This window comes from Dama dama, chromosome 33, assembly GCF_033118175.1.
Source record: "Dama dama isolate Ldn47 chromosome 33, ASM3311817v1, whole genome shotgun sequence".
Taxonomy (NCBI): Eukaryota; Metazoa; Chordata; class Mammalia; order Artiodactyla; family Cervidae; genus Dama; species Dama dama.
In genome coordinates, this window is record NC_083713.1 from 36,507,653 (window position 1) to 36,521,051 (window position 13,399).

Consider the following 13,399-nt stretch of genomic DNA (forward strand, 5'->3'; position numbering starts at 1 on the left):
AATGTTTATGTTTAGTTGTCCTTCTAAGCATCAACCATTCTGAGATACATATAACATTCCATGCCATATTCTTAGCTATTGGAACAAAAACTAATCAGGACAAAGAAATTCTTATGTTTACAACCCGCTCTGAAACCAAACGTTTTTCAGGAATTCCAAGCAGAATGAGGACTGTTTCATACACAGTTGACCCCACTTTTCACATCAACACTAGACTAACAATATCATCCAATATAAATCTTTTAGAATATGTCAGGCCAACTCCTTATTCCAACCTCATTCCCTTTCCTACACTTCCAACACTATAGCATCCTCCCTTCCATAGACCTCCCACACACATGCACTATAATCTTTCCTGTGTCTGGCCCCTTTACATATAGTATCCCATCCCTTCTTTTTCCTTCTAAACTGTACTCCAATGCTCGGTTTCCCTTTAAGCAAATGGATGTATAGTGAATATATTTTGTAATTTATTAAAACAAAAAAATCATCCAAATAATGCTTTTGTATCACTGGAGTATATCTAACCATCAGAAACATGGTAAAATCATTTCACTATTTTCTTACAACTTATATGATAATTCATATCAGTCCCAGAGACATTTTCGACCATAAACCACATTCCAACTGTAAATAACTTAAGTATTTGTTAATAATCTTTTACATGGTAGTTAAATATGTGTCAACAATGTTTGTTTGTTTGTTTGAAGGAATATATCCTTTGTCGTGTAATAATGTTCTTTCCTATCTCCATTTGTAGGGAAACTCTTTGGGTTCAAATTCCCTGGTCTGAGAGTTCTCACTTACAGAAAGCAGTCCTTACCACAAGAAGATCCTGACGTGGTAGTGATTGAGTCATCTAAACACAGTGATGATTCCGTAGCCATGAAGCACTTAAAGTCTCCCACAAAGGAAAGCTGCAGCCCCTCAGAAGCAGATGATACAAAAGCCTTGATACAGCCCAGCAAATGTTCCCCCTTGGTGAATATCTCCGGACCTCTTGACCATTCCTCTCCCAAAAGGCAATGGGACCGACTCTACCCTGACATGCTGCAGTCAAGTTCTCAGCTGACTCATTCCAGATCAAAGGAAAGCATTTGTAGTATCCGGAGGGCTTCCTCGGTTCATGATATAGAAGGATTCAATGTCCATCCCAAGAGCATATTTAGAGACCGACACGCCAGTGAAGGTATGTTAGTAATTTTTTTTTAATATGGAAACTTGGGGTAAAGAAAGGTAATTTCTGTATAGTGTTTTATTTCAACACTAATCCTTATACTTGTGAAGAAGAAATGTGAGTAGAACCTATTAAAAATATCAATTCTGCAGAATTGTTACTGATTTCCTCTTTGAATCCTAGTGACTATTTTTTTTTTCTGGCTTCTTTATTGACATAGAATGATAACTATTATCTGCTTACTTTATGGAGTGTTAAATAACTAATGCTTAACATAAGATCTGTTTAGGTGATAACACTATCATCTCAAACTTAATGCATTGTGCTACATTTAGTAAATAGTCAAGAACTGGTCAAAAAGTGTGGTGCGTGATCATAGGACTGTTTTACTGACCAACTCTTTCCAAAAGGAAAAGGTGTATGAAATATGATATACTGAGTGATAAGAAAGCTATACACTAATTGGGGGAAGGGAAGAGATAGGAAGGGGCATGGGGTTCAACCAAAAACAACATGAAATTCAAAGTCAAAATTCATTATTTCTCTCTGCCCTCTTTAGAACAACAAAAACAGCTCATCTTTAACATGATAATGATAACATTTGTTGAGTATTTACATGTATGAGGCATACTCATTAACATTAACTCATTTAATTCTTATAATAACTTTATGAATTAGAATCTATTATTAAGTCCAGGATTTAATAGATGAGGAAACTAAGACTTAGAGGCATCCCTGGTGTCTCAAGAATCTGCCAGCCAATGCGGGAGACAAAACAGACTAGTATTCAATCCCTGCATCAGGACTTCAGGAAGCTTCCCTGGAGGAGGGCATGGCAGTTCACTCCAGTATTCTTACTTGGAGAATCTCATGGACAGAGGAACCTGGTGGGCTACAGTCCAAGGGGTTGCAAAGAATTGAACACAACTGAAGTGACTTAGCACACAACACTTAGATATGTTACGCAAATATCTGGTCCTAGGTTATGAAATTTATGAAGTGCCAGAAAGTGTTAGTTGCTCAATCGTGCCTGACTCTTTGCAGCCCCGTGGACTGTAGCCTGTCAGGCTCTTCTGTCCATGGAATTCTTCAGGCAAGAATACTGGAGTTGGTAGCCATTCCTTTCTCTAGGAGATCTTCCTGACCCAAGGATTGAACCCAGTTCTCCTGCATTGCAGGCGCATTCTTCACCATCTGAGCCACCAGGGAAGCACTTTCAAACCCAGGACTGGTCTCCAGAATCCACAATGCATCCATTCAGTGTTGTTGTTCTTTAATGTATGCTTCACGAAACCTTGCTGCAAGGAAATGTTGAATCACTGAAACTTCTCCAGGGAGGTCCAAGATTCAGGGTATCTGTCATGGTCTGCGCGTATGTTGGAAAAAATTTCCAGACATGAGGCAAAATTAAAAGAGAATAAAGTTTAATAGAGTGGGAGACACTGTTAGAACAGTGGGCTGGCTCAAGGGAAAGCCAAGCCCTTTCACAGCTGAGCAGCCAATTTTTATAGTCTCAAGACATTTCTACTGGAATGGTGGCATTAGGTGATTGGCCAGGATGATATAAGGCGGATAATAGGGTGGGTACTTTACCTAATTTGGAGTCAGGAAACTGGCTGGTTTTGATCCAGAGACTCATGGCAACAGTTGCTATAGGGCTTGGTCAGTTCCAGAGATTTTTAACCTCTGACTTTGGTACAGGGCTCCACACCTGTGACCTTGGTGTAGGGCTCCACAGTACCCACTGCATGGATGCATTAGTCTCACTTTCTACAGATTTGGGTTCTGGAGAGGCCCACTGTCCTCTCTGTGGTATTTATTCCTGTGAGTGCCTGTCATCATCCATGGTACTGCTGGTTTCCTTTTTAAAACATAAATCTGATCATGGGGCTCCTTAGTGTAGGGTACTGGACACTTATCCAGCAGACCATAGTTTTTTCAAACTCCACTTCTAGCCCCTGCAAGATTACCTCCCCTTCTATATACTCAATTCTAAACCTGCACAAAAATAATCACCTTTTCCCAAAAATATCTCATGCATTTTCTTCCTTCATTGCTTTGTTCTGCTGGGAATACTCATGCCCACCTTGTCCCTTCTCACACTACCGCTCATAGCCATAAGGACCCGTTTCTCCTTTCCAAACCAGAATTAAATGATTTCATACCTAAGTGTGTAAAACAGTGTTTACATATATGATAGCATTTCTTATTATTATTTATTATTCTACATTCATTCCACATTTTATGTCTTTCAATGCTGTTAGATAAACACACAAATAATGATGTTGTCGAGAGCTTCTCTAGTGCTGAAATTCTAGCATGGTTGGCTCCATGGCTTTGGTTTTGTGGCAAGAACTCAATAAGCATTGATGTGACTTTAAGAGCATCGTGCTCATGAATTGTGTTACAGAACCATACACATCAGGCAGTAGTGAGTTATCTATTCATTAGTACTCTGCAATTTAAACAAAAATCATAGGATTGAATCATGTGAGAGATCTCTATTTAAAGAGTGCAGTGAAGTAGAGAAGATAGAAGAGGTGAAAGAAAATGAATTAACGAGAAAAAATTCAAAGAGAGATAAATCAGTATCACAGAAATAAAAAGAACAGTTTTCTGTAAGATGGATTTGATATGGTACAAGAGGAATTAACACATCTATTTTATTCTCTAGTCCAAAGAAAGTCAAAAGGAAAAAGGAAAATAAAGTCAAGAACAATTTTCAAACCAGATCATTGTCTAAAACTCTGTACCATCTAGTCACATCATGCTCACTATCTCCTGACTAAAAGAAACTTCTGAAATTTAGTCTTTAAGCGCTGGATCCTATAGCGGAACAGTAAATCCAATATAGTAATTCAAATGGCCAGGATATATTTTAGTTAGTCAGTCCACTTAGTGTAGTCTTCTTTAGCAAACATACTGACTTTTCAGAGACTGGCCTTATTGCCTCGAACCCGAGTTACAGTGCAATACCATTCAGAAACAATATTAAATGATGCATATTCAGTGCATGGTACAGACTTAACCTGTGTTTTTGACAGTGGTACTAAATTAGATCAGATTTCATGATTTAACTTTATTGTTTTCAATTTTATGTAGTCTCCATTTAGCACACAGTTACTGATGCAATTATGGGAAAAGGATGTGTTAGTATTTTGGGTTTCTCAGTACAGGTTTTATTTATGGACAAGGATGGACAATTGAGATCATCCTCAGTTTTCTTCTCCCACCCAAGCTATATTATTTTCAAAATCTGTATCATTTTTTTTTACAGATGCTAAAGTTGGCTTCTGAATACCAATTGATAATTCAGAAGGTATTTTGTACTTCACCACTAGAGCAATTTTAGATACAAAATCTCTAATTAGTATAGAAGAAACTACAGTTCCTAAAGCTATATAATTTAATATGCTTTAGAAACTGAGGCACTGATAGGGAAGATGGAAAGCTTTTAAACTGATTTTGATTTTATGACTCTATATAATTATTTAATGGTTTCAATTGTTGCCTCTTCACTCAAGAAGAAAATTCTCTCCTATATAGGTTATTTTATAGAACTTGAAATAATTTGCAAATATATCAGTACATATTATTTTACATTATCTTTTCACCTAATCTACATTACCAAATACCTTAGAACCATAATTATCAAACCATTTGTGGTGAAGGACCAGAAGTTTTTGTTTTTGTTTTCCTATCTACCACATACAAATATATTTGTAAATACAGTAATAATGTGCTATATGGAAAATGAAATTTTTAAAAATAGACATAAAAATATAAGCCCCAATTCTTGTATTATTAAATTGAACAGATGTAAAATTATTCTGTCAAACTGCTACAAGACTCTAAAGGCTTATTCTAATTTCTGCACTTATACTGTCATGAAGATCTTAGCTAGCAGATCTATACAAGATCTTAGCTGGCACCAGTGCAAAGACCACATGCTTTGTCTCAGAATGTCAATGCAGCATTAACTATGTAATATCACTTTGGGGCAGTTGTCTTTGGAACTTACAGTTCTTTACATGTGATTTCCAGGTTGATGAATAGAGTTATAATGTTTAACTACTTGCTCACAAGCAGTTATTACTTTCCTAATGATTGTTGAGCCCAGCTTCTGATGGAGATAATTAATTCCTTGTACTCAAAGTCTCTTCCATTAGCCCTGTTTGCTGCTTATAGTCCCTCAAAGAGGGCAGAGCATTGACATATAAGGTCACTATTTTATTTGTGCATCTCTGTGTGAGATAATGTCTATGACAGCAATTCAGTATACCACACTATTGAAATTGCTTCAGTTGTTGAATTTGAAACAATTATGATATATCCCAAGATTTTAAATATGAATAGCACTAGCACATGTGTTGACAACATATCTTTCAAATCTTGGTTATATTTGAAAGTTTTTAACATGATGTCATTAATATTAAGCTTGTTTATTTCAAAACTAGTAATGAATATTTTGTTAGCAGCAATATGTAACAATGTCAGATTACTAATCTCAAAATAAATCTGAAAACACTCCATTTTGAAATTTGAAAACAAACCCATTATAATATAAACAAATTTCCTAAAAATTCTAGGTGGTACATTGACTGTATTGTGGACAACATAAATTTTTAAATCTCACATTACGTTTAAACAGTCAAATCTTTCACTGATTTCTTATAATTATTTTTGCCTAAGAATGGCTCTGAGACTGCTGCTTCATATTTTCAAAATATACATTGAAGAGCATTTGTGACATGGATTGTTCATAAAATTGTGATTAATAATTCAAGTTGGTTTATTAAACCATTGTCTTAGAACCACTTTTTATTAGCACACTAGTTTAGTTTATAATGAAAAACATTACTTAACATATAAAATGCTGTATAGTTCTTTGTAAGTGGTGGCTGAAGCTACACTAAAATTGACTTCTGATGTGTTGAAAGTTTTTACCCAACTCTAGGCATATAGATATGGCTTTCTCCAAATAGTCATAATTATAATATCTGGATCTTGGGATCCATTGAAATTAAGTGAGATTAATGTTTCACATATTTGAACACAGATGCTTATGATGGCAGATACTATTTTTAGCATATGCATCTTACTTGGTTGAAGAATACAGGATATTAATTTCAAAGATACATTTTCAATCATTGCATCCTATTTTCTGTGATTGTTGTTACAGAGGTTATTCAGTGCATATAACATAATTTTAGTTTTCATATTTCTCTCTTTTTTTCCTTACGTGCTCAAAACAGACAATGGTCGCAATGTTAAAGGTAATGTATGAACTCAAGTTCCATCATCTGATGCTTAAATTGCCCCCCTATTCGGCATGTTAACTTGCCTGCTCTATGCCCTGTTCAATCATGCTGCCCTTAGTGAGTCCAGGTGCCTGGTGGAGACATCATGGCTTGATTTTGGTGGAGATGTTGTTACTTTCTCAACTGTGTCACCAAAATGATTAAGAACTCCTTTTTCCTGCAAGGAGTATAAGTCTAGGTTGACAGTGAAGACTTCCTAAACATTTGAATAATTTGGAAAGAAGCAAATATTAAGCTAAATATATTTCAGCCAAAAAAAATCTTTTTTGAGTACCAGATTAAATAAAATAAACAAAGTGCTACATGCCAGCATCACTTCACTTGTTCCTCTTTTGTTTCCTTAAAACTAGTTTCACGTTCCTGGATGGCAGGGGGTATGGTTTTAAGCTTACTGTAGTAGTAAACTGTATATGCATGATAGTCATTTCCTATTTTTCTATATAACATTTCAATCATTTTTAATTGTGTCCTCTATAAGTCTGAAATCACTAGCATGACCTGAAGCTAATGTAGGTTTAACTGGGCAATACCTCTGAATAAACCTGGATCTGACTAAAAATAGAAAATTCACTTCAGTTTTTCTACTTTATTGTACTAGATGCAAAAACCACAAAATATAAAAATCATATTATTCTCATCCAATTGAAAACTTTTGGAACTTAGTCCTGTAACATACGCTCTGCATGCTGCTGTGGGCGTCCATATGGTGACAATACTCATTTGTGCATGTGTGTTGCATGGACACGTCTCCATCAGTGACCATCGTTACTTAGAGATCACTGTTTTGGCCTCTTCCGTATGTCACTATACTCTGATCACTGTGAAGTTTTGTATATTGATTTCTCAAATGCTTCCCTAACTAATTCAGAGCTGGTGATGATTCTGAATTAAGAGCACTAGAAACTAAAGATGTTTGCTCATCAGCATCCCAGGTAATTTGAAAATAAGAGAAATCATGGCAGCTTTTCTCTATCCTAACTTCATTTTCTAAGTATTTCAAAAAGGGTCTGTGCAGGTGACCTCCAATTACAGGATGGAATTTCATATACATGATTATTTTATCCTTGGCCTTTCCACTGAGATTTCTAAAAGGGAGCAAATTAGTGTCAGCTGTGGGTAGTGATTTGAGTTGATATAATTCAGCACATAACCTCAAAAAACAGAATACAGACAGCTCACGACAACTGGCCTGTGTGAAACAAGACTGGCTTTAGCATTTAACAATTGGCAATAAATTATTAGACATTAATTTTCCAGTGATCTTTAAATGCAGTGAGAAACAAATATAATTTTCCTAAGTAAACAGGAAATTGAGCTCACTAATCTTCAGACTAGTAGTTCACATAGTTTTCATGTCATACAAGCTACATTAATTCATTTTTTTCCTTATAGCATAAGCCATTTAATCTCCAACCCATTCCTTCAGTCCTCCATTTTTTAATAGCAATAGTCTTTGAATAAAAACGAATCATAAAAGTCAGAATTTGGGATTAAGAAACTCTAACCCACTCTAGAAAGTTTTCACATATTAATATTTATAAAGTTAAAAGGTAAAACATGAGCAATTTAATAAAAAATTTAATGTAAATGTGCCCTCCAGTGTCTTTATTATTTGCTCAGGCTCTGATTTTGAAAACTATTTAAAAATATTTAAGTGCCTGGCTCTTTGAGATTTTCACAGAGTAATTAATATGCTAATTAGCCACAGGACAATGCATTAAGTGTGCTTTTTAAAAATTTTTGGGCCTTGTTACTAAACCATATTTAAATGAAAATTTTTAAAAATAAACAATTCTATACATTTCTGTATGCAAATACATAATTATATATTTTTTTTCAATATTGACTTAACCAAAAACAGTTTCTTTAACAAACTAAAATATTTAGAAATGTGCTTGGAAGGCCTTCAAGATCATCTAGTTTATTCCCCTTAGGCAAGAATATTGGTGAAATCTCTTGCACAGGTGGTAGAAGCATCTTTATCTCTAGAGGATCCCATTCTTTAACTCTTAGAAAATCTATTATTCCTGCCTATACAAAAGCTAATTTAAATCCTTGCTGAAATGTAATTGTTTTCCCTTCATCTGTCCTGAGTGGACTGAGATACTAGCTGGTTACTTCTATTCTTTATGTAACATCACAGCAAAAACAGCAAATTGATACTCAAATCTTTTCTGCTAAAATGGCCATTTTACCTTTTTTCTTAGGATCAATTTTGTTTTCCTTTAATAAATTCCCTTAACACTCTGACTCTGAAATAAGACTTAAGAGTGTACAAAAGTATAACCCACTATCAAAGAGTAAAAAAGTTAATTCGAATAAATTGCACGTGCTGCTTATATGTATGTGTGAATGTGTACATCATATATTTAAACAATTTTTCTAATATGTGAAAGATAAACTCAATTCTAGTGGTTATTCTGTTTATTCTACTTCCCAAGTCACCATAAAAATTAACCCCACTTACACCACTTAGTAAGTCATTTTAAAAAGTTTACCTCTCTACAGCTTCTACCTCTTCATTATCCCAAATAACTCTATACTCCACTGACAACGGTATGTTCAATTTCCAAGTCATCTATGAATCTGGCATATGAGTCCTTTCACCTCCCCTCTAGTCACAAAAGCTATCAGATACATGAAGAAAATCAACTGATCTAATATAACTTTTATCTCATATGCTACATTGGCTGTTACCAAGTGTTTGTGATCTTACAAGAATTTACAAATTGATTTTCAGTCATGACAGTTTTCTTCTGTAAAGTATATGTCATGCACAGAAACAAACAATATGGATATTGATTACAAATAATTTGGTGATTAATTCTGATATATTTTTAATATCAAACTGGTTATCTTATACTTAATTACAGTGGTCTTTTACAAAATCCAATTACTAAACACTGCATTCGCATTTTCTTTAATGTTAAGCCACTTCAGTAATTTAGGTTTTATTAAACTTTAGCCAAATAAACTCATGCTGTAAGAAATACTGTATAAAGATGATTTGAAAACACCCTTAATCTTTTTGGTTTCCTTTTCTGTTCCCTTTGGCTCTCAAGAGCAATAATCTTTTTTTTTTTAATAGCATTATATTTTCAAAAGTTTATCAGAAATCCAGCAGCATCTTGAGGACAATATAGTCTCCTTTCGCATCTTGTGTGCATATGTGTGCTAGTTGCTTAGTGGGGTTGTTTAATCCAGTCAACCCCATGGACCCCATGGACTGTAGCCCTCTGTGGAATTCTCCAGGCAAGAACACTGGAGTGAGTTGTTATTTCCTTCTCCATTAGCATCTTGTAACTCATGATAAGTTCAAATAACCTCATCATAAAAATTTTAAATACCTTTGATCTAAAATTCTTCCCAGATGTTGCTTTAGCCTGTAGCTTGATCTTTAAATGCAGATACTTCTTTGTAGCTGGAACCTGGCTTATTTTATATTTAATCAGACACTTATATATTTGAGCTTGATCCAACTGTTAGCTTAGTCTTTTTATATGATCCAATGGATGTTGGCAATTTGATTTCAGGTTCCTCTGCCTTTTCTAAGTCCAGCTTGTACATTTGGAGTTCTTGGTTCACGTACTCTTGAAGCCTGGCTTGAAGGATTTTGAACATTACCTTGCTAGCTTGCAAAATAAGTGCAATTGTGCAGTAGTTTGAACATTCTTTAGCATTGTCCTTCTTTGGGATTGGAATGAAAACTGACATTTTCCAGTCCTGTGGCCGCTGCTGATTTTTTCAAATTTGCTGGCATATTGAGTGCAGCATTTTAACAGCATCATCTTTTAGGATTTGAAATAGCTGAGCTGGAATTCCATCACCTCTGCTAGCTTTGTTCGTAGTGATGCCTCCTAAGGCCCACTTGACTTCACACTCCAGGATGTCTGGCTGTAGGTAAGTTTAGTCTTCATGGTCTCCTGTTTTCCATATCCTACTAGAATATTAGAAAATTTAGTCTGTTCATCCATTTTGCAAATGTTTCTCTAAAAATTGTCAAGTCCTCCTAAATACTTTTGAGCTTTATTATTTTCTATTGAATCTAGTGTGTGTATATTCAGTCACTCAGTGGTGTCTGACTCTTTGCAACCCCATGGAACCCTCTAGGCTCCTCTGTCCATGAGATTTCTCAGGCAAGAACACTGGAATGGGTTGCCATTTCCTTCTCCAGGGAATCTTCCTGACCCAGGGATCCAACTGGTATCTCCTGGGTCTCCCACATTGGCAGGGAGATTCTTTACCATGAGCCACCCTGGAATCTCCATTGCATCTACTGTTTCCCTTTATTTCTGCCCATCTATTTTCTCTAAATTCATTTACTTTGTTTTACAGGTTATTCTCTTTTCTTTCATTAGCATTTTAAATGCCATCTGTTTATGATCACTCTCAGGGAGGCTTCCTTTCACCTTTAAATTCTCAACCAAGGCCTCTCTTAATATAGACCTAGGAGGTAGGAAGCCCTGCATTCTAATTTCTGGTGCTTGATTCTTATTCCCTTTTGGCCTCCTATTGTGTGTGCTTAGGCTTACAATTGGTAAAACGAGGATATTACTAATACCTTCCTTAATTAAAGTGTAGGAAGTTATTTTCATTAGAATTTAGACAGATTTCAGAGAAACCTAAACTGACACTGATAATCATTGCAGACACTAACAGACTGCTGCATATAAACACCTGCTTCAAAAGCAGTGGAGAAGAGCATAATGATCTTTGTTATACAAGATGAAATAGATTTTGAATCTAAACACGAATGAATTATTTTAAGTAATATATTTTAAGTTCTGCTGAAGTCTTTAAATGTATAAATTTAAAAGGAAACCTAGCATTAAAAAAGAACAGATTAACAGTTTAGAAATGTTTTCCGTTAGAAAGTAAGGGAAGATGAAATACAGATTGCAATGAACTTGCAATATTCTGACGCCAAATCTTTGTGTGATGTGTATTGGCCAGTGGCTTCTTAGCCCTATCAGATTAGTGTCCTTTTGTTTCAACTTCCTGTTATGCTCACTTGACTATCCCAAAATGATATTCAGAGATGAATAACCCATTTCTAAAAGGCCAACATAATTTCTTAATTATAGAGAAGGAATAACAGAAAAGCAGCTTATAATAAAATATTTCTATCAATATGTTAATGTTCAAATATAACTACCCTAGAAGATATCATATGAAATATGAAAAAATATTTGGTTTTAATAACATTAAAGGCATGATAAAACATTCCATATAAGTACTGGCTAAAATGATAGAGCAGGAGTGTGAAGGGATAACAAAGTCAAAACCACTAGTGGAATAAGTAGTGACAAATTGGACTTATTTATATATAAATTTTTAACTAGTGAATAATCAAAATTAAATTATAAATAATACCAAAATCAATTGGGGAGAAATTGAGAAAGTGCGATATCCTCACAAATGAATTGGCCCTTGCTTTTCAGTGTAGTGTCAAAATGATTCCCTATGGGATAATGTGCAGTAATAATGCATTGTGCAGGAGAAAGACATCCTACTTCTCATAAGGACATATATATATCCTCCAATACTTAAGAAAGACCTTGCAGACTATTCACCTTCATAAGCAATAAGAACCAGAAGATGGATTAGAAGAAGAAATGGCAATCAAAACATTAGTAGAACACAAACTAGTGGTTACCAGTAGGGAGAAGGAAGGACGGGGGCTAACATAAGGGTATGAAACTAAGAGATACAGACTACTCTGTATGAAGTAAATAAACACTAATACATTGTACAGCAAAGGGGAGTAAAGTGATTATTTTGAAGTATAGAAGATAATTTGTAAAAATATTGAGTCACTATGTTGTATACCTGAAGCTAATCTAATATTGTGAATCAAGGATACTATCATAAAGAAAAGACATTATGGAGGCATCGTGACAAACCCCTAGGGAGTTATTAAATCATTCCAAGGGTTTATTTTTTGCCTAAAAACTAATATATAATTCTTTTTGTTATATCATGCATCATTTTACATATATAGGAGATCAATAATATAAAATATTTTAGAAGAAATTTAATCAATAATTTTAAGCATGATTCCTATAATTATCTGTAAATTTAATAATACTGGATTCCAACAGTGTTTTAAAAAAATACTCAGATATCTTTATTTACATGTCTGCATGTCACAGCTGCAAACACAGACTGTAACCTGAAGTCTGAAATTTTGTTTTGGTGACTTAAATAACATAAGTAGTGTAGCTCCCAGTGATTAGGTTTTCCAAAATGGTGAACAACTTTTGGTAAAGTTCTGAATAAAAAAAAAAAACCTGTAAAAATATTCATTATACATGGCAGTTGTAGCTCTGAAAGGTTCATTGTATTAATTTATTAAAATATGTAAAACAGGTTCAAGGCTCAGACCATTATAAATAGGCTTTTCACCTACATGAATGCCCACTGAGTCATCCAGGTCAATTTTTCAAGGAAAGAGAATATACATCTCCCATCTTTGTAACAAAAACACCCCCACAGATGCCCCGATGGTGAAGTACTGTCACAGTTGATAGTATTTGCTTATCTGTGCAGCAAATTCAGTGGAGTTCATTTGAAGTGGCCACAAACACAAGCAAAGTACTTGTAACGGTACCTTTCTGTGTTAACAACCTTACAGATGATGCATATTTCTAGGCCATCTGCTACAAAATTCCAACATATAGAAGGATAATAGAGAAAGAGGATTGAAAGGTGGGGGTGAGGTTTTGACATACAGTTTAACTATATGCTTGAACTCAATGTTCTACAATCTCATGTGTGCCGTAAAGTTACCTAAAAAATGAAAATATGACATCAGAATTGGGAAAAGGCAATATCTAAGAAATCTGAAGTTCTAGAATATTTTTCAAAATTTAAATATTAAGCTATCGGTCTGGAATATAGC

General features: G+C 34.7%; 1 protein-coding gene across 2 annotated transcripts in view; it reads left to right on the top strand.

Moving 5' to 3' along the window:
* KCNH7 (potassium voltage-gated channel subfamily H member 7) overlaps positions 1-13,399 on the top strand; it is a 489,034-nt gene that overhangs the window by 355,701 nt on the left and 119,934 nt on the right. Inside the window, exons 4-5 of one of the 2 annotated variants that reach the window (XM_061135198.1) lie at positions 761-1,189; positions 6,433-6,453. In XM_061135198.1, the coding sequence (XP_060991181.1) occupies positions 761-1,189; positions 6,433-6,453 (450 nt within the window). The remainder of the gene's footprint in view (positions 1-760; positions 1,190-6,432; positions 6,454-13,399) is intronic. The other variant, XM_061135199.1, reaches the window with a different exon arrangement.